This window comes from Rhinolophus sinicus, linkage group LG10, assembly GCF_036562045.2.
Source record: "Rhinolophus sinicus isolate RSC01 linkage group LG10, ASM3656204v1, whole genome shotgun sequence".
NCBI classification, from domain to species: Eukaryota; Metazoa; Chordata; class Mammalia; order Chiroptera; family Rhinolophidae; genus Rhinolophus; species Rhinolophus sinicus.
In genome coordinates, this window is record NC_133759.1 from 14,423,962 (window position 1) to 14,449,210 (window position 25,249).

General features: G+C 36.9%; 1 protein-coding gene across 8 annotated transcripts in view; it reads right to left on the reverse strand.

The window, feature by feature from the left end:
- GOLGA4 (golgin A4) overlaps positions 1 to 24,742 on the reverse strand; it is a 96,516-nt gene extending 71,774 nt beyond the window's left edge. For 2 of the 8 annotated variants that reach the window (XM_019727633.2, XM_019727634.2), the window contains exons 1-4: positions 24,366 to 24,733; positions 16,816 to 16,905; positions 8,710 to 8,808; positions 4,773 to 4,838 (exon numbers count right to left, since the gene is read on the reverse strand). In XM_019727633.2, coding sequence (XP_019583192.2) covers positions 4,773 to 4,838; positions 8,710 to 8,808; positions 16,816 to 16,905; positions 24,366 to 24,440 — 330 coding nt within the window. In that variant the 5' untranslated portion in view covers positions 24,441 to 24,733. Of the gene's footprint in view, positions 1 to 4,772; positions 4,839 to 8,709; positions 8,809 to 16,815; positions 16,906 to 24,365 lie in introns of those variants that run through there. The other 6 variants (XM_019727638.2, XM_019727636.2, XM_019727632.2 and 3 more) reach the window with 5 other exon arrangements.
- Positions 24,743 to 25,249: the final 507 nt, after the last annotated feature.

Sequence of the window (25,249 nt, forward strand, 5' to 3'; positions counted from 1 at the left end):
ACTCAACTCAGGGTGGTTGTGAGGAATAATAAATTAATACATGTAAACTACTTAGAACCACAGCTGGCTCAAGGTAAACAATAAATACTGGCTATCATCCGATATCCAATCTTCCCTTTTTCCTTTCCACCAGGCCCGTTTTGTTCAGGGTAACATTTACCCCCCCCAAATAGGAACTAAAACCATAATGAGATACCACCACACATCCACCAGAATGGTTAAAATTTGAACTACGGAAAATACCGAGTATTTGTGAGGATGTGAAACAATCCACTTTGGAAAACTATTTGTTAGTATTTACTAAAACTAAACATACCAAACACTCTCTGAACTAGCAATTTCACTACTAATACCCAATACAAATGTGTAACTATGTTCAACAAAAGATATAAACTAGAAAGTTTGTTGCAGTATTCAAAATAGTCCCAAACTTGAAACTATTGTTGATGCCTAACAATAATAGAATGGATAAACTGTAGTCTGTTCACCAATGGAATACTAGACAGCAATGAAAATGATTTACAACCACATGCAAAAATAGATAAATTTTACAAAGTATTGAGCAAAAGAGGGCAGACACAAAAGAGTACCCACTTTGATTCCATTTACATAAATTTCAAACCCACTTTGATTCCATTACATAAACTTCAAAAAGAGGCAAAATTAACCGTTAGTGTTAGAAGTCAGGACAGCAGTTACCCTTGGGGGTAAGAGAAGGGTATTGGTAATTTGTTTCTTGGCTTTGGGTGCTGGTTGCAAAAGTGTATTTGGTTTGTGAAAACTCAGAAACTGAATAATGAATATATCATACTTTTCTGAGTATATGTACTATATTGCGATATATTATATTTCAATTAAAGGGTTTCTTTGTTGTTGTTTTTTAATTAGCTCTTCTCAGACTCTGTTTCAGCTAGGCGTGGGCCAGGTGACGAAGTCTACAGGATGGAACCTTCTAGGACAGATATTATTTTCCTGGTAAAAAGGAATATGCCTTTTATCCTTGTCTCCAGTTTTTCCTCCGGTCTAGAACGGTTGGTAAGGATGGGAAAGATACGGGGAATGATGGGACAAGAAGCTAAAGAGAGAAGGATCCTTAATGACTTTATCTGTTTATCTCCAAACCCAACGTCTTGTGAAAAATTAAACTCCCATGGGCACTAACTATTGTCAGGTTCCTAGTACCAAAAAAGTTCACAGATTTATAATTTATTAAAAAAAAAAAAAAAAAACTCATGAGGGTTAGAGAGGAGAAATGTATACATAAAAATAAATGGGCACATAACAGTTACTTTTAACTCCTGTCGCCCCATTTTACCTTGGTTTAAATCCCTCCTTTTTATCTCCCAAACACTGTTCTAACTCAGACCTTTACCCTCTCACAGTTGGATATGAGCAGCAGCCTTCTGTTCTCTTGCCTCAAATCTCTTACCTACACATCTGCTCCTGTCACACCATCGGGTTGCCAGAAGGAAGGAGGGTTGGGAGAGTAGTAAAAAAAAGGGAAGGGGAATATAGTCAACAATATTGTATGAAACTGTTTAACTGAACTGAACTTTTCTCAAGTCTGAGCCTGGTTTAATGAAATATAGAACAATCTACCAACTCAACTTCTGGAATGTGAAACTTCCAGGGGAGTTTCAGAGGAGGGAACTGTGGGGATTCAGAATGAGTCACCCCAAATATGCCTCTGTGGTACGCAGACCGTTTTGAGCTATGGCAACTTTAGCCTCCGGCTCAAGACAAACTTCTGCCTCTCCCTTAACTACCTAGAAGAACTTGAATTAGGGGCCTTGTCCATAATAAGCGATTACCAGAGATAACCTCTTTTGACCTGTCCATAGGGCAGGACAAAGTTCTATTTACTGAGCATCTGTTCTTATCATCCTGCCAGGACCCTCTGAAGCCCCCAAGGCACCTGACCTCATCCCTAGCTCTGGATGTCTTACATACCCGTTCCCTTTCCATCTCTGCTCCTCTCTGGCATGTGGGGTCTCTGACTCTGTCATGTAAGTGGGGCTCCCATACATATGTATATATTAAATTTGGTTTTCTCTTGCTTAAAAAAATAATATTGTGATACGTTTGCATGGACATATAATTATTAGACAGTGTGGTGATCACATTGAAAGGTGTATAATGTTTAATCACTATATTGTACACCTGAAACTAATATAATATTGTATACCAACTATACTTAAATTTAATTAATTAAATAAATAAATACATAAATACTATTCCACCTTTTAAAAAAGAAAAAAAAAAGTAAGGATTGAGGGATGGATAGAGGAATGTATAGATGGACAGATTTGTGATAAAGCAAATATAGTGAAGTATCAATGACAGAATCTAGGTGTGAGCATACAGCTGTTCACTTTAAAGTTCTTCCAAATTTTCTATATGTTTGAAAATTTTCATAATAAACTGGAAAATAAAAAAGCAGTATTCAAAAAAAGCAACAAAAAATTCAAAATTCAACTTTAATACTATAATTTGTCTTATATTAAAAAATTCATGTTTTTTTCAAAACAAGAATATTCCCCATAATTAAAACAATAATGGCATATGAGACAGCCATTTAAATCCCTGTGTTTTGCTCTACTGAATTTAATAAATTCAGTTCTCATTTCATTTTAATAGCATATATATTCAAATGAGGTAATACATAGCAAAAAATTACAGCTGGGTAGAGTGACGTTTTGTGTCTATCTATGATAATCCCACAATACTATCAGTAACTAGCCACTCACTGGTCCTTGGGCAAAGAATTTAAGACTTCATGCCTGATATGTCATCTGTACAATAAAAGAGTAATACTAGATCCTAGATTCCTCCTAAACTGATACAATACTAACACTATGATTCAGTAAAACTATTTTACAGCTTCTTAGATAAAGACAAATGCTCAAATATTACCTGTTTTGAAAAACGTGTTTTTCTCTATTATGTGGTGGCATATACTAATTATTTTCAAATATCTGAGTTTTATTAGTCTGTTTGAAGTAAAAGGTCAATTCTGTATATTCTTTTGGAGATGAATGAGTCACTTTGATTAGCTGAATATTATGAACTGCATTAAGCAATTTAAAAGTTAACTGTATTTAACAGAAATTTTTCTGAAACACTTTTCTGCCTTCTTAAATAAAGATAACGACTAATCCTTTTTAACGACGTCCCTGTCACAGTCATACCGTGTGCCAAAACTACTGATTTACACAGGATGCTCCATCCAGTAGTAAGGGGGTCACAGGCAACTATGCTTTATGAACTCCTAGGCTTGCTTTTTACCATCTCTTCTACCTTAGTGTCAACTCTGATTTCCTGCTGCTGTCACGACACTCAACAATAGTAAGTAAACTAGCCCCTTCATGGATATACTTTGTCCCTCACTTGCTAACAACTAACAACCAACTTCTCAGAAATCTGTTTAAAAACAAGCAGACTGTAAGCGAAGGCATTTCCTTGTACTGAGAATTAAATGAGACCATATATATAATGCTTAACAATAACTGACAGAGTCAACATTCAGTAAACACTATCTTATTATCTTTTAGGAAAATATTTGCTGCCTTTTTTTTTAAGAAAGTTCAAAGCCTTTAGTGAGCTTACTTCCTGAATATCACCCATGTTCATTATTCACCTTAATTAAAACTTAAATCTCTCCCAAAGTTCTTATAAAGGTGGTTATCATTCATTCTAGTTTTTGCATTCAAAACTGTATTTAGCCTTTTTGAACTATTCTGCAAGAGAAGAAGATAAGCATTCTAAATAACATTCTTTAATAATATTCCTTAAAGGTCACTGGATCTGTCCAGTACCATTTAGATCTGTACTTCTCAGTATTTTATCCTTATCTCATGGCACTTACAGAAATGATGCATTTGCAGGGGACTTGGGATTAATGGGGGATGCTACTCAAGGCCAGAGTCAACAGGCCCAGGGACGTGGCCTGTGGCCAGAGCCTGACGGGCCTCCCGGAAAGGAATGAGGACCTCAGCCCATAGGTAACCTTTTCATGGAGTTTGGGAAGCTGTAACTTATATACTTGCTAGACAATGCTTTAGAATGTTTAGTCTACATAATTTAGTTCATAAATCACTTAGCTCATAAATTGTCTACATTCATGCTCCAGGTTCACAGAACTAGGAATGTATTGCCCCACGTTAGAGCCCACTGAGAACAGCCAGGTTAAGGATGATAATCATCAGCACAGCCAAAGTAAACAAACGTTCATTCCAGACACTGCTATCATTATGATATTTTTAATGAATTTTTTTCTTTCTTTTTTGGAAGGAGTCAAAAGAATGTCACTTAGCCCCGATCTCCAAATAACCTTTTAAAATCAAAGATAACCTAAATTCTCTAGCAGTAAAATACTCTGCATTAGTGCATTAAAGAGCAAACTTAAAAGAAATCCCACTTCCTTCATATCCCCCTTCCAGATTATGTAACTCAATATGTTTTTCATTATGACTTCCTCTATTTTCTTCTACAATTATAAAGTCAGATTCCTATTTTTCAAAAAGTTTTATCTTCACTGCCATTAACTTTTTAAATGAGTAATAATGGAATCTTATTTTACTGGTATATATACAAAAACTACTTCTCACTTAAAAGTTTTTCCAAGAAACCATCAACAAACCTGGATGTACCATACATACTGTATCAAATGTTTGGATATAACTGTTTTACTGTAAAGTCAAATGCTACTAGTATAGACTGACCAACACTCTGAAATGACTTGCTCTTTTTTAAAAATAAAATTAATAACAGACCTGAGGAGTTGTTGGTTCACTTCCATTAACACTGTCGGGGGACTTCGTGGCTTGGACAGATTCATTCTAAGAAAGAGAAAGAAACATTGTGAAGAAAAGGAAAAAAAAACAAAAACTAAAGTTTTAAAACTGTTAAGAACAAAGGCCAAGTACCAAGACCTATTAGATACATTTATCTGTTATACAAAATTAGTAATTGTTCATTTATTAGGATGTTTTCATGCAAGACAAAACTAGTATGGTAAGTAATTTTAGAAAATTCATTTTGCTTTAATATATGTAACTAAATAGCAAAGATTAGTATGCAGCAAAACTTATTTCAAGCTAATCCCATACCTCTCCCAGTTGTAATATCCCCAGTTTTCCCCCCATGACAAAAGTTAACATCAGGAATTCAATTAGCAAAACTTATTCAAATAGAAAACTAGCCAGAAAAAAAAGGAGTGTCACCTGTTCCCTACAATAAAATATTCAAATTAAAGTTATTTGGGCTAAGCTCTGAAAAATATCTTGGTAACAAGAAATAGAAATGCTTCATTTACTTGAAGCCAGCAGTATAAATGACATTGTTATGACAACTTTTAGAAAAACTTATAATTGAAAATACCTTCTTCCACAGGTGAAAGTTTTTTGTTTTGTTCTGTTGGTATGACAAATACTCCAAGTTAAGCAACATTCTACTGATTGCATCATACTAGCATAGATTCTGTGATAATGGATGAGATTATTTGAAATTCAAAATCCTATAATGCATTCATAATAAACTAAGTGTCTAAAATTAGAGCTATAGAAATAGCTCATGATAAAATAACTTCCATATTTTAAATAAAAGCATTTGACCAAATACTAGCCACTATGTTTCAGTAACTTGGTCTTTAAATAGTACATTTCGCCTACAACTCTATAGTTGACCAAGAAAAAGTTAACTATCTGACCTTACTTAATCTAAAATATAAGTGGAACAGGCACTCAGCTTTGCAAAAGTATTCTCAAATTCTTCAACTCTCATTAGGTATTGGATACTAAGAAATTAATAAATTTTATGTATGGTTACAGATATTGTAGTTACATATTTTTAGTCTTTATCTTTTAGAAATATATACCAAAATATTTAGATGAAATAAAATTTCTGAAATTTGCTTCAAATAATCCAACGGGGATTGGGATGGGGGCGCAGGTGCATGTATGGGGAGGGGGCTAGTGGTACGGTGTGTATGGCTAGAGAAGTGTGGAAGATGGCCATTAGGTATTATTGTTGATGCTCAGTAATGGATACTGGGGGAGGGAAAGAATTCTTACACCACTATTACTACTAGTTCCACTTCCGTAACGTGTTTGAATTTTTTCCTAATAAACATTTAAATACCTTCTTCTAATATACAAATTATCAAATTTTATCAGTCCAAGACATTCCCTTAAAATTACACAGGGGAGGAAGGCTGGGGGAACATAAGAATTAACTTTTATCTTCCTGTTCTCTGCCTTTTCAAAGAATTAGAAGTTGTATACATGCTATATATTTGTGTAACACAGTAAGTAATGCTTTCCAGCCCTAAAAATATACTACACACTATAAAATAAAAAACATACTTTATAGAGATCAACGTCTCTCAGCTAGTCAGCATACTGAAAACTAATAGTTAAATGATGGAGAAAGGAAATGAATGGGCTCCATAAAATATTTAGCTTTGGAGGAAGAATGGCAAGAGAGTCCATTCTATTTTAAGTAATTACTTGACACATGATTGTAGACTATTCTACAATTGTTTGAAATAACACCCTATCAAATACAGCATAACATTTAAAAACTCTCCCTCCTTGCATATATATTTCAATTTATATGTTATACCATATATCTAAATAAATGCAGGACAGTTAAGGGAAGTATTGGTCTGTGTTACCCTGTAAATTTAAATCAGGAATCTCCAGAAGCCAAATGAGCGATTTTTGTCACTATCTGTAATGCCTGCTCCATTTCTGTCCAGCACTCTTGGTCATCCTTCAACTTTTAAATGCCCCTTCTTTTGTGAAGCTTCATATGACTTGCCTAAAGGGCTAACACATTCCCTATGCCTGTGTTTTCTTCTGTGAAACTTTAATTCCTTTGTATTGTAAGTGTATGTTGATAATCTTTGTCTCTATATTAACTTATAAACTCCCGGAGGACAGAAACCTTGCATTTTCATCTTGGTCCCTAGGACCTAACATTCTGATGACAGGTAGTAAAGGCTCAGTAAATGCTTGCTAAATTCTTACTACACAGTTACTTCCTTCAGTGTAAGGAGACTTCTGAAGACCTTCTCCCAGACAGAAGCCTTAAGAACAAGCTCAATACATATCAAAACTCAACAGTCACCAATACTCTCATGGTGGCAATTCTTAGATAACAGAAAAACTCTTCTAAAGTGCATTTAATTTAAAAACACACACAGGTTCCCTGCCAGATTTGTCTTCAGTTATGTTTTGCTCAGTCTTTTAACAACTATTTATTGATTGCTAAACACTGAGACTACAGCAATTTTTAGAATTTGGGGTAAAGAGATGCATTTTTCAAAAGAACTGAATTAAGAAAAAGTCAGTAGTTGGTGAACTCCTAATGCAAGGATTTAGGCCGTCACTAAATTTTTATTCTACTATAGGTTATGCCATGGTTTCCCTTTGTTACATAGGGAAAATACGTTTTCATGTGAACAAAACTAAATTTAAATATTATAATAAAGACTTTTAGTCTACTTAAATTACTTTTAAATAGCTCAAAAACTTTTGATTCAAAATTATTATTATTTTTCACAATAGGATAGGACTTAATATAAATTACTTTTATATACTTACAGGCCTAGGAGAAGCTCTTTTTTTTTTTAAGCCTCTACTACTAAATGAAGTGTAAAGCAATATCATTTATGTTTTTTACTAAGTTTAAAGTTTAAGTTTAACTGGGATTCCTGTCTCCCTCTCAAACTACTTTTGAAAATAGTGAGGTATTACTTGTAGCCAGAGCCAAGGAGAGATCGCTTTCCCTGAGATCCAAGCTCAGACATCACTAGAACTCTGAGCTGCTGTCTTTCCTAACACCAAGTTTAGAACGTAACTGAGGACTGCTACTAGCCACATACAGACCACGTTTTACTGGCTGCATGGATTAAGTACACAAATGTTCTAATTTCATCACCAGCTACTTAGTAAGTTAAATCAATTCTCACTGTTTAAAAATATCTCAATTCCAATTCAGTGTCCAATCTAACACCAAAAGTTATCCTTACCAGGCAAACATCTCTAAGTTTTAATTTGCTAAATTAAGTACTTAGATACTTTAAGAAAAAAGTCCAATTTCCCAAAGTAAAATTATATATGAGTACAAGATTCAAAATTATATGAATTCAAGTTAGTTGAAAAATAATGAGTTGGTTACTTCCTTTCTGATGTTTAATACATAGAAAACTATGCATTAAATAAATAAATGCAAATAAAATGCAATTGTTTGTTATAGTAGAGTCAATCTACCTGCTCAATGTTATTTAATTATGGATTTACATACAATGCATCTTTTTCCCAATAATGTGAGTCGCATCTCCAAATATTCTTGGCCTCCTACCAATATACAATAGACCAGAGATTTCTAGCGATGCATACTTTTTTTCAGTCAATACGCAAACTTTCCCTAGGGAGAAGACTTAAGAGTTTAGACCAAGCGGGGGTAGTCTTCATTACATTAATGAAAACAGTGTTATTTTATTGCTGTTAAAAAGCTACCAGAAAACACACCAGCCATCAGAATTTAGCAATTTACTCTCTGATTTTTTAGAGCAGGGTTAGCAACAGGGCACTGAAGATGCTTTGAGAGATGGTAAGTGACAAGCAACATGAGATTTGCTTCTAGGATTACCCAATTACTTTGCTTCCCCACAAAGGGAATGCAGAAAGCGGTGGAAGGACTCACCACACTATCAGTCTGTGTTTTAGGCTGTTTGGAGGAATCCAAAGCAAAGATAGTATACTCAGAGAGAAAAGCAGGCTCTGCTATCATCCCGGCTAGTAGCTGTCTCATTCAGTGTAATAAGCAGAGGTATAAAAATAAAACAAATGATGAAAAACAAATCATAAGGGCATGTTGCAAAGTGTACTCACCACACAGCATGCACAACATATAATAGCTTTGGACCACCACCAACACCACCACCACCACCACCACTACCACCATCATTCCACCCCAAAAATAATAAGTTACTGGGAAAGCTCAGGAGTGGAGATGAGTTGAGCTGTTTAGGATCTCAAGGCCCAACTTTAAACAACTTGATTATTAGCATATAAATAATATATGCAACAGGCACCACAGCACACAGTATGTCTGGCAATTTGGTATAAGAGTCTATATCAATAAGAACAATACAAGGCCTTAGTATAACATAAATACTGAGTCCTTCAGTTTTGTGCATCCAAAAAGATAGTATGGAAATTTATGGGAGGATAAAACACATAAAACGTTAAATAATCATTTATTTGTACTTATATATAAAAATCATTTTCTCTAATATGTACAGAAGAAACTTTTGAAACTAAAGTTTATAATAAGTTTTAAGGATAAATTCCATTATACTAGTTCTTTTGATTCTCTTCTGTGCTTCAGTTTTCTTTCAGAAACTGTACACTACGTACCAAAATACTAACAATCATGAATTAGCTGTATAAGAGACTATAATTAAAATGAACTTTTTTTGATAGTGGAGGTTACACAAATATACACTTGATAAACTTCACAGATCTACACACACAAACACACACACACACACACACACACACACACAGGATGAGTACATGTAAAATTGGTGAAACCCAAATAATCTCTACGAATGTCACACAGTTCACCAATGTCCATTTCCTTGTTTTGATAGTGCACTATATTTTTATAAGATATTACCTTTGGGAGAAATTGGGTAAAGGATACATAGGGCCTCCTTAAAAAAAAACTTTTGCAACTTCCTGTTGATCTATGATTGTATCAAAATAAAAACTTAAAAAACAACGAATCTTTTGAAACATTAACTTAGCAGTATATGTTATTACATTATATGACATATAATAAAGAACTTGTATCAAAAAATAAATATCTGCAAAAGCTTAAGAACTTACACTTTTTATCTCAGTACTACCACGTTTCCCTGAAAATAAGACCTAGCCAGATAATCAGCTCTAACGCACCTTTCGGAGCAAAAATTAATATAAAATCCAGTCTTATTTTACTATAATACCTGGTCTTATTTTACTATAAGACCGGGTATAATATAATATAATATAATACTGGGTCTTATATTAATTTTTGCTCCAAAAGACACGTTAGAGCTGATTGTCCAGCTAAGTCTTATTTTCGGGGAAACACTGCATATAGAGTTATGGATACTTAACTAACTCTTCACCTGGTCCTACGTTAGAGACCATCTTATAGATAGGACAAACATTTTTTTAAGTCTTTTTGCTATGTTAATGACTGGTACTCCTTGAATAGAATTCAAGAATTGACTTTATGCTAAATCCTAAAATGCAGTATTAGTAGTGCACTAAAATGTACTAGATACCTGTTTGGCTCTAAGGAGTCATCCTATCCAACTGTCTACTCTTGCTGAAAATCTGCTCTCCTAGGCACTCAAATCATTCTTTGAATGAATGTTATTTTAAGGTAAAGGCTATACAAATTCACTCTTCTTAGGCTTCCAAAGTTAAGTTTTGAAATGAAGTCAATCTTGCTCACATAAGGAAACAATTTAAAATTGCACATTTAATTAAGAGCATATTTGACATTTTAAGAGAAAAACACAAAAGCGAGTATCCATTACAGAAAAACATGCTGATCAAACATTTCAAAAGAAGGTGCTGCCAAACAACAATTTACACTCCCGCCCCCAGTCCATGAAAAAGCAAAGCACATCAAAATTAGTTTCCACTGACAGCTACCTCAAAGCCTAAGGAGTTTTCTCACCACTGTCCTTGTCAATTGCTTCTTATGTCTGTGAAAATCTCACCAACATCAATTCTCAACTATTCTCAGTAACATTCTGTCTCAACTGGAACTGTTCAAATTCTAATCCAAATCTGCTAACAATTCAATTCACCTCTTCTGTGTTGAACTAATGCTGATTGAAATTTTATGTGTCTAAACATTCATGAAGCTACCTAAAAACTCCTATCAGATGGGTGTTGAAAGCTTTCAATCTGTCCTCCATGTCTCTTACTCTTAGAAAAAATATGTATTTTTTTCTTAACCTCTATTGTTCTGTGTTTTGAGTGGGGATTACTCAGTATTCTTTTCGAATTCCCTAATTTTCCCTTAAACTGGGACCAGTCTGAGTTTCATTTTGATTTACATCTTTGTATAATTTTTATTCATTTCTAACATTTCTATTTGGTTCTTTTCAACATCTACCTAGTCTAGTTTTGTTTTGGCCTCTTTTTCCCCCATAATTTTCTGTTCTTCTTAAGAAAATTATTACTTTATCTTACTAAAAGATACTTGTTTTAAAGTCATTTCCAGACTGCTCTATTATTTTAATTTCACCTGCAGTACATTTATATCCCAATTCCTGTTTTTATTGCCTGCCTTCTTAGCATTTGTTCTAGAATGTCCATTTATAGGCTCATTTTGAAAAGGTATTTTCTTTCTCCTTCCCTCTGTGCTCATCGCCCCCTTATCCAGTCAATCTAATTCCCTGGGCCCCAGTTTGGGTTTCCTGCCCTATGGCAGTCCAGGGGTTATCAGAGACACAATCATTAAGCCAATGTGAGGTTTGGTTCAGGTCTGGATCATGAGGCCTCCCTAGGGACAGAAGCTGCTCATAATGGGCCACAGAGAGCTGAGGCAGCAATTAGCAAAAGGTTTTTTCAACCTCCATTCACCAGTGCAAGGAACCCCACTCTAGCCCCTAGCTTGTAGCACTAAATCTACCTCTGGCAGTGTAGGACCCACCCAGACCTTCGTAACCAGAGTTCCAAGAGAAAATTAAGTCCTAATGCCTGCCCTAAGTCATCCACTAGCATCCACTGTATGTAATGAATTAATGTGTCTCCTATGAATTAATGTATCTCCTATTAAGGAAGGGACTCTAAAAAAGTCAGTACCTTAGGAAGTGTATAAAAGTCTCTCTACCTTGAAAAGAGGATGTCCTCTTTCTATCTTCCCAGGCAATATCATATATAGCTGTTAGAGGCAACACTTACTATTTTGAGTCAATTAAACGCATTCCATTTTTATTTGCAACAAAGTATACCTTAAGAAGTACTTGTGATAATATACCCTGCAGAAGACAACAGAATAAAGTTGTCTACAGCAGCGCAGGTAAGAAAAGGCACAATACAGACTGTGGGTAAACCATTCTGATCAAATTCAACTCAAGACTACAACTTAAGACCCTATTTTGTCTATATGGATATTTCTACTATATAGAAAGTCTTTAAACAAACAAAAAGACAGCAAAAAAGATCAAGGTATCTAACTTTCTCTAGTTAATCACCACTGAAAAAGACCAAGGGTATATAAAGATGGGAAAAAAACATATGCCAGACAAGAAAATCAGGAAAGTAGCAATACAGACACAAGGAATTTTGCGAAGACCTGAGACTTGAGAAAAATAAGTCATCAAAGAAACAAGTTATCAAAACCGACTCAGAAGAAACAGAAAATCTCAACAGAGCTACAAAAAATAGAGACTGAATTAGGAATCTAAACATTTCACAGGAGGAAAAGCCCAGGATCAGATGGCTTCATTGGGAAGTTATATCAGACATTTAAAGATTAATACTAATCTTCATAAACTCTTCCCCAAAAACATAAGAGAAAATACTTCCCAACTCATTTATGAGACCAATATTTTCCTGATACAAAACCAGATATCACAAAAAAGAGAACTGAAGACCAACATCTCATGAATATAGACACAAAAATCCTCAAAAAAAACACTAGCAAATTAAATCCAGTAATACCGTGTTTCCCTGAAAATAAGACCTAGCCAGACCATCAGCTCCAATGGGTCTACTATATTATATAAAACCCAGACTTATGTTACATTAAAATAAGAGCGGATATTATATTATATATTATATTATATTATACCTGGTCTTACATTATATTAAAATAAGACCGGGTCTTATATTAATTTTTGCTCCAAAAGACGCATTAGAGCTGATGGTCTGGCTGGGTCTTATTTTTCGGGGAAACATGGTATAAGAATATACACCATGAACAGCTTCCTTTAATAACTTCTCAGCGATTTCTCATCTTTAAAACTGGTGAAATGAACACTCACTTTCACAGTGTTCTTGTGAGGAGCAAATGAATTCAAAAGTATGAAAATGTTCGTAATTTGTGAATCACATACAAAAGATCAGGTCTTGAAGAACATGGACACTAAATTCTGTATTAAGAGTGACATTACAGGGAAAGAAAGAATGAAGCATTGATTGCTTTAGACTGGAATGCTTTCTTTCTTTTTTTTTTTTAAGATTTTACTGGGGAAGGGGAACAGGAGTTTATTGGGGAACAATGTGTACTTCCAGGACTTTTTTCCAAGTCAAATTGTTGTCCTTTCAGTCTTAGTTGTGGAGGGCACAGCTCAGCTCCAGGTCCAGTTGCCATTGCTAGTTGAAGGGGGCACAGCCCACCATCCCTTGGTGGGAGTCGAAACTGGCAACCTTGTGGTTGAGAGCCCACTGGCCCATGTGGGGAACTGAACCGGCAGCCTTCGGAGTTAGGAGCACGGAGCTCTAACCGCCTGAGCCACCAGGCCGGCCCCTGGAATGCTTTCTTAAACTTCAAGAAAGATGTCACTTTTTCTTTTTTATTATTCTTGATCTGCAATACCTTCCAGAAACAAAATGCTGTCTCTTATCTTGTTAGTTGTCTTTGTATCTCCAAGTCAGTTGCGCTGTTCCATGAGATTACCTCCTGCCGGGATCCTCGACACTCAGCTTTTGATAATTCTTAAGCACATGTTAGAAATTTAGTTTTGTTTCTTCTAGGAGTTTTTCTATGTATGTCATTCAAGTTATACAACTTGTTGGTATACATTTGTTCATAGTATGGCCTTTTAATTTTTTTTAGTTCTGTAAATATAATAGCAATTTCTCCTCTTTCATTTCTGATACTAGTAACACAGTCTCCTCTCTTTTAACTTTTTCTCTGTCAGTCAAGCTAAAGGTTTGTTGATCTTTTTGAGAAACCACCTTTTGGTTTCACCTCTTTTGTTGAGTGTGCTGAGCAGTCTCAGAATTGGAGTGGCACGTTGATCTTTACTGAGGCTACACTAGGGTCACCAGGAAAGAGGACTGTGGTGAACTGGACAGATCTGCCATTTGTGGGATGAGAGAGTGCCCGAGTGCCAGAGATCCCTAGACCTCAGGGTCAGGGCCAATTCAGTCTACTCTCCTCCACCTTCGATGTGTACAATCACACAGATGACTTTTTAATATCCCTATCCGGAAGTCCGAGGCACCACAACCAAGACAGACTTATTTAGATTTACATGTAATATTTACTAACACCAGAAAATAAACATATTCTAGATAACAGACTTTACTGTATCTACGAGAGAGATGGACAAATATTTATATTGAGTTAAACTGTCATAGTTTGCTAAAAAGAAACACTATAACACTTAAAATAAAAAGTCAGGATCTCATCCCTGACAGATTATCTCCCATCTAATAGGTTTAACACAATGAAAAACTCAGGCAGTGGGAGGATGACTAAAATGATAATTCTTATGTAATGTCCCTTTAATCAATAACTTAATTATAAAATTAGAAAGTCTTTACTGCAAAATAAGCTGAACCAAGGTTTACACTGCACTTTGTGGTCAAAAATACCTTTTAGAGTTGTTAGAAAAATGCTTAAAAAGTGAAAAGATATAGTGATGATACTACTTTGTCTTTCATTCAGACACCATTTCTTAAGCTAGACTCATAAGCACAGAATCTTTAGTACTCAAATTTGGAAATTTGGGAAGAAATTTAAAAATAACTTTTAGCTTAGTTAGCCTAGTATAAAGAATCCTCAAACCATTCCTTTCAGAAAGGATTATTTTGTAAAGATATATTCAATTAAAATGTTTTTAAAAAGGGGATCAAATATATGGTGATGGAAGGAGAACTGACTCTGGGTGGTGAACACACAATGTGATATACAGATGATGTATTACAGAATTGCATACCTGAAATCTATGTAACTTTACTAAAAATTGTCACCCCAATAAACTTTAATTTTAAAAAAATGTTTTAAAGCATCCTAGATAAATCTTTTCTAAAAAGCAATAGTAGTACTTAAGTTATTTTCAGGGTTTCAATTGTATGTAAACCAATATTCCACTACAATACCAATCAATATACTAAGTATAGGAATGACACCATTAACACTGATTGCAAAAACAGTATTACTCAGTATTGCAGCTTTCATTCAAATTGGTTACATATATAAACTAATTTCAGTAACATTAAACTTGAAATCATAAAGTTAAAGAAGTGCAATATTGCAAATAATGCACAAAAAATGAGATCTCAAAGAAAGAATGCAACTGTCAAAGAAAGAATGAATACTTTCATACAACTGTCAGATCATTTAAATACATGCACCAAGGACACAGTATATACGTATGCCATTAATTTTGAGTGCAAAAACTATACTATGAAGTGTTTAAGGTTATTTTGCTATCAACATCTACTAAATAAAGCTCTAAAATTTTTTTGTTGTAATCTTCATCAAGACAATTTGGAAATATCTTTCAAATGTTTAAATTTGCATATACCCTATGACCCAGCAATCCCATTCCTAGAAATCTATCCTACAGAATAATAGCATTATAAATGTTGGTGTACAATGTATAACATTGCGACTTTCTCCAAACTAATCTATAGAGTCAGTGTAATCCCAATCAAAATTTCTATAAGTTTGTTTTGTCATCATTTGTGTTTTGTTTTAGGTTTTTTATTGTGAGACTTAAAAACCTGATTCTAAAGTTTACATGGAATTGCTATGGAAAGGAATAAGAATAACCAAGACATTCAAGAGGAAAAAGGGAGTAGCTTTCGGCCTGAATGTTTGTGTCCCCCAAAATTGATATGTTGAAGCCCTAACCCTCAATGTGATGGTATGAGGAGGCAGAGCTTTTGGGATGCAGAGTCAGATGGGGTCATGAGGATGGGGTCCTTATGATGGAATTTATGCCCCTTACAAAAAAAACAAAAGGAAGAGACATGAGAGCTGCCCCACCTAATTCCTCCCACTCCTCCACCCCTTTCCTTCATGTGTATGCACCAAGGAAAGGCCATGCTAGGATATAATGAGAAGATAGCTGTCTGCAAGCCAGGAAGAGGACCCTCGACAGACACCAGATATGCTGGCACCTTGATCTTGGATGACCCAGCCTCCAGAATTAAACGTTTGTTGTTTCAGTCTATGGAATTTTGTTATACGTAGTAGCACAAGCTGACTAAGACAGGGAAGACCTGTTCTACTAAGGGCCGAATGTAATATAAAACTATAGTTATTATGACAGTGTGGCATCAGATCAAAAACAAAGTAAACAGAACAGAATACACAGCTCAAAAACAAATCCACTCAAATACAGACACTTAATTTCTGAAATATGGTAGCACAGTAAGCAGAGCGGGAAGAATGGGAAAACTGGAAAACCATAAGGGGGAGGGGTGAAATTTGATCCCTACCTCATAGCATATTGAAAAACATCATTTCCAAACGGAGTATAGATCTAAATGACCTGTTCCCCTTCCCCAATAAAAAAAAAATTATTCTGAAAAATTCAAATATTGAAGGCAGAGTACATATTATCATCTCAAATTAAGATTCTCAAGGAAAACACACTTTACAAAAGCATAACTACTATTTGCCAAAAAAGAATAATTATGTTACTAATAAAATAATATATGAGAATAAAATATCTGACCTGTCAAAATAATTTCCCATGTTGTTATCAACAATGGCGTTACATTTTAGATTAATAAGCTTCTTGTGAGAGGTTTACTAAAGTAGAAATTTCAAACTTACCTCTCTATTGGGTGTACTTTCATCAAGTTGCTCTGTAAATGAAGACGTCCTGCTCCTGGCGCTTGTTGGCGTTGAACAGTTGGAGGAAGCCTAGATTAAAAAATTATTGAACAAATTGGAAAGTCTATACTGACTAGTGCACTATGTGCTAGGTAGTCCCTCTGTCAGCCCATAACCAAAGAACCCAGGGAAAGAAAAGAAAAGAGCAAATACATGAAAAATAGAAAAGGATAATTAAAACATAATCAACTAGCAGACCCAGGCTACTTACTGGGTCCTTGGCCTGACTCTGCCACTATCTAAAACTATGATCTTAATTAAATTAACTTTTTGAGGGCTATGTGTCCTCATCTATAAGATTGTGATGATAATATAGGATAATAGGAGAAACTGAAACCAAATAAGAAGTATATGAAAACTCTGTACTACCTTTGTAACTTTCCTGTAAATCAAAGTATTCCAAAATAGAAAGTTCATTTAAAAAAATAAGGTTGTTAATTCAATCTTTAAAGTACCTGCCAGCTCTAATACTAAATACCATGAAATGCACATCTTTCTAGTAAACATCTCTCTACTAAAGGGCCTTGCTTTGAGCCTGACTTACACGTTACAACGAGATACTGAGATGCCAGTCCATTTAGTTCTATAAAGGACAGCCTGACTCCTAAAATCCTCAGTACAAAAACCCTCAGGAGAAAGGGCCCAAAATTTAAACTAGGAGTTTGAGGTCTACTTAAGGTGAGCTAAAAACAGTCCTAAAAGTACAAAGCCAAAACTTCAAGATCCTCCCTCACCTATAACAAAATAGGGCTGAACACATCTACACATAGAAATAAGTCTTGATGCCTCACCCTTTTGTAGTCTGCAGAGCTCTACATAAATAAAAGACATTTAATAAATATTTGTTAAATAAATGAGTGAATGAATGAACAAATGGAACCCTAATCTGTCAAGTCAGCCCATCCTGCTATGACTAGGCTGGAACAGAGAGAGGTCATGAGGAATAGTGTACACATATACAAACATGCTATACACAACATATAAACACATGCACACATATACAGGTTTAGGTTACAATAGGTGTAACATTTCTAATCAAGACACATGTCCGATAAAAGTGTTGGGACAAATGGCCATGCATATGGGGGAGAGAAACCAATCAGATCCTCGTTTCATACTTAAGCTATATTAAAGATTTAAATGATCTTAAAAAACTGAAATATACGATCAAATATATGGTGATGGAAAGAAAACTGACTCTGGGTGGTGAACACACAATGTGACATATAGGTGATGTATTACAGAATTGTACAACTTAAATCTATGTAACTTTGCTAAAAATTGTCACCCCAATAAACTTTAAAAAATAAAAAAAATTAAAAAATAAGAATAAAACAAAATAATTGAAATATGAAAGAAAATATGAGACTATTTCCATAATCTCTGAGTAGGACAGGGATTTTCATGCCAAAAGCAGAAATCAAAAGGAACCATTTCATTGAAAGGAGGGGGAAAACATCAACAAAATATAACAAAAGTTTAATATCCTTTTTTTTTCCAAATAGCTCTTATAAATCCAAAGTTAGAACTCAGAAAACTCACTAACCCAGTCTGCTTTGCATCTAGGGCAGCTGAACTGAGCTCCACCAATGAACACACACCCACATGAGACTCTGAGTCATAAATGAGTGACGTGAGAAAATAAACATGCAAAATTGAAGTTCATCAGGTGACAATCATAGAGACAGAGCTTTATGGAGTCGTGCACAAGCGCTGTGCAGTGGAAGATGCAATATTGGTGCCAAGCTGAGGCAGCTGCAATATTCTTATTAGTGCAGCCCCCCCCCCCCCACACACACACACACACACACACCCCCCCCCCCGTGTGGCTGAGCATAGAATCAGCCTAGAGTTTCTGGCCCCGCTAGAAATTCTGTAAGCTATCAAATAAATACTCTTTAGTAAATTTCTTTTCTGCTTAACTGGCTAGACTGAGTTCTGTTGCTTACAATTTCAGCACACACGTATCTCCTAAAAGATGTGATAGATGAAATGAGCTATATGCCAGAAAAATCAACAAGTGATAGATGAAATGAGCTATATGCAGAAGTTAGCTTAAGGAATAAGATATCCTTTTGCAGGATAAAAACAGGAACAGTAAGGTCTTACAATTTTAAACAAGAAAATGGTTAAATATGAAATAAAGCTGGAGCCTTATCAATGTCTTAATGTCTAGAAAATGTATAACTAGACGTCAATATTGCGCTTAGAAAATGGGAAAGTGGTCACTGGACAGTGCGTATCCAGAACTGAGAGTAAATTGCAAATGTTCAGAGCACTTCAGAAATAGTTTTTACTAGAGTTGAGAGAAATTCAATAAACCCTTCCTATACACAGGGGCATAAATTTCAAACCAGGCCAGCTTCAAAGGCTGTAGGCTGCCACTATCAGAGGGAGAAGCTCCATTTCTACCTACCGAATTTTGCCATGTATAATGTACACTTTTTTGCCCAAATTTGTGAGGGAAAAATAAGGATGCGCATTATACATGGGTAGTATTAATTCCATAACTGTTTTTAATTCTTTTATTTATGCTTATGAGTTAAAAGTGTAACTCTAGAAATCAATAACAATATCCGTATGCAAAATAATACCTTGGAATACTATAATCGGTTTTGTTGAACTTATGACCAACTTGCAACAACAAAGAGTTCTTGGCCTTCTATGATGCATAAAAATGGTAAATTAGGTACCAGTACATAAAATTTCTCGTACCTTGTATCTGTTCTTGTGTTCTGTAAGTATTTGTTATATAAAATTTCTTGTACCATAATACGTTAAAAAAATAAATGCTAAAATTCCTTTATAATACAAAAAACACGTACCCAAATGTAAACAAATTAAAATTTGAATTAAAAAATTAAAAGTTTTTTTCCCTGAAAGTTTGGGCCAAAACCATAGGTGCACATTATACACAGGAGCACATTATACACAGCAAAATATGGTACTTTTAAATGGTTATAAGTAATATCTCCTGAGGGGGCAAAGAGTTAGGAAAGTAATTAGAAAAGTAGCACTAGGCTAGAGGAAATAGCTCTTGACCAACCCTCTCTGCTGTGATTCCATCATCGTCAAATAATCTTTGGGTTAATAATTCTGCTTTCCAAATGCCCAGACACCAGGAAAACATTTCTCTAGACAGTGACCTTCCAATCACTTGAAAAGTCGACCCTCACTGTGAATTTTAAAAATTGGCACGAAGTCTTTTTACCTTGGCCTCATCAGTAACTGGGAGCCTCATCAGCTCTGGATAAACTGGCAAAATCAAATGTTGGGGTTTACAAATTTGAAGAATAGTTTCTAAAACATACTGTCCCCAGAAAAGTAGTACCACATGGCAAGGCTTGGCCTGATGACTTGTAGGTCTTCCTCTGGAGTTGCAAGAGGAAGAATCACATGAGGGAATGGATGTGACTACAAAGTATAAAACATGCATAAAAAACTAACTGTACTTGAGCATTTATCCCAAGGTCCTGGATCTTTAATGGGCTATCCTCACTTCAAAATATAAAAGAATTTAAGGTTCCTTCCAACTAAACTTGGTCTAATTAATTCTGATAGCCATGAGAAATCTGAAGACATATTTGTAAGCTATTTGTCAAGAAAACTAATGGTTATATCCAGGCTCACAATTAATATTTTTATTGCCAACTGACTGATAATTATGAGACTACAGGCCTCCACTTCAGTGTAAGAACAACCATTTTAGTCACTGCAGTATGCAGAACTCTAAAATGACCCCGAATGACCTTTGCCTTGTTACTATGATATCACTCCCCTGATTATCTGACCTTACATAGCAAAAGGGATTTTGCAGGTATAATTAAGGTTCCAATGAGTTGACTTTGAATGAATCAAAAGGAGATTATCTGGATGGGTCCATCCTGATCACACAAGCCCTTCAAATAAGAGTTAGAGTGCAGAGGCACAAAGCAGAGAGATGCCCTCCCGCTGTCCTGTAGAAAGCAGACTTCTGACATACAGACTGTGAAATAATAACTGGTTATTAGGCACTAAGGTTGTGCCTATTTGTTATGCAACGTTAGAAAACTAATAGTCACCTTTAGGAATAATAAGCCTTAAATGCCTTATCCCTACGTATCATGACTTTTCATTAGCCATCAAGACTCACCCTGACCCTCTCCAGAAATGCCTCCCTATGTGCAGCCACCATAACCCGCGCACACTACCACCTTTCTAGGGGTCCTTGTCTCTCAACCTCTGCTGCAGAGACTACTCGGACGCCTACCTTTCAAGGCAAATGCAACATCCTGCTTAGCACCTTCACAGGCTCTGTTAAATAAATAAGTGTTCTGTAATTACAAATGTTTTCAACTTTACCTCTGTTGCTCTTCACAACCAACCTGAAAGGTAAGCAGGACAGATAGCATCATCCCTAATTTCCTGATGAGAAAATAAGAAGCTCAGAATGCTAATGTGGCTTGCCCAGGTTGCATACTGCAAGATCTGGGTTAGCGCACACATCTTCTGATTCCCTCATCCATTTCCCCAGTATTATTTAGATCACCGTTTCTCAATTTGTTTTCCACTGGAACCTAGACTTAAAAAAACTGAAAAAAAAAAAAAAAAAGCATTTCATACAGACACTTCTAAAACAAAAGTTTTATAGAACCTTAACCATTATGACATAAAATACCATATTATCTGGCTTATTTTATTCCCCATTAAAAAAAAAAAAAGCTGATCTCAACCCACTTGAACTGCTTTCAGCATAAAAATAGAAAGTTAGAATATACAAAAGATCTATCTAGAAACTTTAATAAGATTTTTTTAAAGGCTAAAGAAGGGGGGGGGGAACTAGAAATTTTCTAATATCAAGGCAGAAAAAAGAGATGATTCAAAGAGGTTAACTACCAATGAAGAAAGAAAAGGTTTGGAATTAGACTTCTCATCTGCCACAGAGATAGGGAAGAAATACATTCAAAGGTCTGAAGGGAAATTTCCAACCTAGACCAAGAACAAACAAATAAATCTTCTTGAGTGAGTAAAAGGAAACTGCCTTTCACACCCCATTAAATTCTTGAGGGCATGGTACCTTCAACACAAAACAATTTATACTCAAAGTGAACAAATGATAATATACAAACTCAAAATCCTTTACTTAAGAAAACAAGCATTTGTGTAATCTGTTGCAAAATGGATCATCATCAAAAAGGTTTTTTGGTTGGTTTTCTAATTCATGCGTGAAAGAAATCTTTAACTGAAAACAATGATCCAGAACTACTCTTCTGCGATGCTCAGTGTTCGGAATAGCTGAGAGTCTGAGACCAGAAGAGAATCAAGTTTCTATCAGTAGTTGATCACTAACAATTTCCTTTTGCATTCTGGATAAATACGAGTATAACATAATATCAAAGAGAAATGTTTTAATTCCTTTGTACACAAAGTGATTTTATTTGATCTAGATGTAGTCTCACCAGAGGCATCAACATATCAAAACTGAGAGCTCTAATGTGTTAGTTTGTAACTAGCTTTTTTATCATTGTTCTAAAAATGGTCTTTTTGTTCATGTATAAAAGCAATTAATTTTCATGAAGAAAAACTAAACATTACAAATAAGAAAAAGAATACTCATAATATCTCACCAATATCTCACCAAGCATAATCTTCTTAAAATACTTTCACTATGTCTGTATATAAGTATTTATATACATATTGTTTCCACAAAACTGAGATTACATGCTTTTCAATGTTTCTTAACATTAGTATCTTAGCCTATTAATAATACTTTTCTGTAGGCTCTAATATTAGCAGTGTGATATTCGGCAACTTAACTTCTTTGAACCTCACACTCCTTCATCTATAAAAGATTATCTACCTCGTAGGTTTATGTGACAATTAAATAAAATAATCCATGTAAAAATACTAAGCAAAATGCCTGGCACATAGTAAGAACCCAATAGATGTTGGCATTTTGACTACTGGATACAATTTTCTATTTCTGTTGTTAAACATTTTTTAGCCTGCTTTTACATATTAAAACAACATGAAATGAAAGTCCATGTGGCTGAATCTTTGAATACATCCTAAATGTTCTTAGAATAAATTTCTAGAGGTAGAATACTGGATCAATGATGTTTTATACATTCCCAAATGTAAGTGCCTTACATTCACTAACATGCCCGGTTTCCCACAGTCCTCATCGCTACCTCGCTTTTAAGGTTTTTGTTTCTTAAATAACTGTGTTTTGTAAAGTCAGAAAAGCCTGCAGTAAATGGTACAAAGAGTAAAACATTTACTATTTAAATTTTAGCGACTATTTACATTTCACTTGGGAGAATAAACAAGTCTTCATTGTCATGTTCCAATGTATTTCAAGCACTGTTTTACTCTACTCGAGCTTTAAATTTTAAGAGAATAACTTCAATTTATAGCTCAACAAATTCAGTGCAATAGCTGTTTAACAGTTGTTCGTTAGACGCGTCATTGTTGTTTAAAAGTTATATAAGATGTTATGTTAAAACATGTATTAGAGGTGCCTCCAACTTAGTCAAAATTCAGACTTCCTTGTGGAAACTAAAATTGAGAGAGAGATTTGCTCAATCTGTTGAGATTCAGAAAGCTCGGGAAGAAACTTAGCAGAAGCCCTCATCTTCCCTGAAGACACCACGTGCCGCCAGCACCAAAACACACATTCATTGGTGCTTAAGCTACTGTTTTCTTTAAATTAACACTAACACGCCCCCTTTTTCCTGGAAACTGTCATGTCCTGAAGCAACAGCATTAGTGAAAAACCGCGTAACAAGAGTCCTGAATTCAGAAGCACACGCCGGGTTGGAGACAGGCACAACCCCAGCCCGGCCTCAGAGTGTCAGCCGCGGTGCCAGCCCGGGATCAAACAAGTTATGCTAAGTGCCTAACTCGTGACAGCCTCCAGGGCTGGACGCCGGCCACGCTGCCACCGCTTGCAGGTCCCAGCGCTCCTGCAAGCAGCCTCGCCTGAAATGGCTCGACCCATGGCCCTCACCCCTGGACCAGGGTTTGCAATTAGACTTCAGTCACGCGTCGGAGGTCCTGCGGGATCCCGACCGACCCCTCGGGACTCAGTCTCGGATCCGGGATGGGAGACGGGGCTTTGGTCAAGAAGAGGTCAGATACTACAAGGGACGCAGGGTTTCCCACCCTGCCCTCAGTCCTGAGTTGGGGTCTCGGCTGGATGGGGAAACCCTCGATATGGGTCAAAAATCATGTCACGTCGGAGCCCCGCCCACTTATTCTCAGGCCGGGGTCAGGCAGGCAGAGGGGAGAACTGTCACAGAGGTCAGCCGTCACCAAGGAGCCAGCCACCCCCAGCCATTTTCCAGAGCGGAGTTTCGGGATGGGGACCCGGGTCAGGAGCCAACCTGAGGCCGTTCCCAGCGCGGGGTACGCGGGAATCCTCAGGTTCCAGGTCAAGGATCACGCCTCTGTTCTGCCCCGGAGCCAGTGTCAAGGGGCGCTGGGAACTAGGGAAGAGGCAGCCATAGTACCTGAGGGGAGGCCAGCGCCTGCTGGAGCTGCTGCTGCTGCTCCTCGCTGATCTTTTGCTTCAGTTTCTTGAACATGGCGCAGCGCGGGGTCCTGAGCGTGAATGAGACCTGAGGGGGGAGTGCCCGGGCAGACCCGGCCGCGGCAGCGACCGCAGCTTCTCTACAGCAGGGACCGCGGGGGCCGGGCCTCGCCGCCTGCTCCTGGGGCTCGCGGGCAGATCGGGACTCTCGTCTTGCAGGTGTCGGCGTCGCCGCCGCCGCGTCTCTTTCTTCTGGGTGGCACTGGTTGGCGGCCCCCCATCCAGCCCGGGCAGCGGCGGCGGCGGCGGCGGCGGCGACAACGGCAGCAGGTGAACCGTGTGCCCAAGGCGCCTGCGCGGCCTACGTGGAGCTCGCCGAGGGCGCGCTACGGGGCGCGGGAGGGAACAAGCGCCCAGTCCGCCGGCACATGCGCGCTCGGGACGTCGCTGCCGAACGCTGGAGCGCGAAGGGCGGCGTAGGGATCTGTGTGGCCCGAACCCATTGCGCGCAGAGCTGGGCTCAGAGCCGGGGTCCCGGCTGGTGCGAGCGCTACCCGGACGCGCTCCTGGGCTTCCGCTCTGCGAAGTCAGACGGGGAGGATGCTCCGCTGTGGCTCGGCTGGCAGGCCCACCGCGAAGTGCGAGCGTCGGGCATGGAAGAAGGAGCCGTCAGGGAACCTGCCATGGGCTCCAAAGGATAGTGTACTTTTATTCGGTGTCCGTGGTGAGGATTTTGTATCTTTAGCGCCGACGTAGTACTCCTACTGCTCCCCAGAGAGACCCTCTCCCGTTCCTTGACCGGAGGCTCCCGGGGTCCGGGGTTTCAGGCCGATATTGTAAAGACCTCAGTTATTTGGACACCTG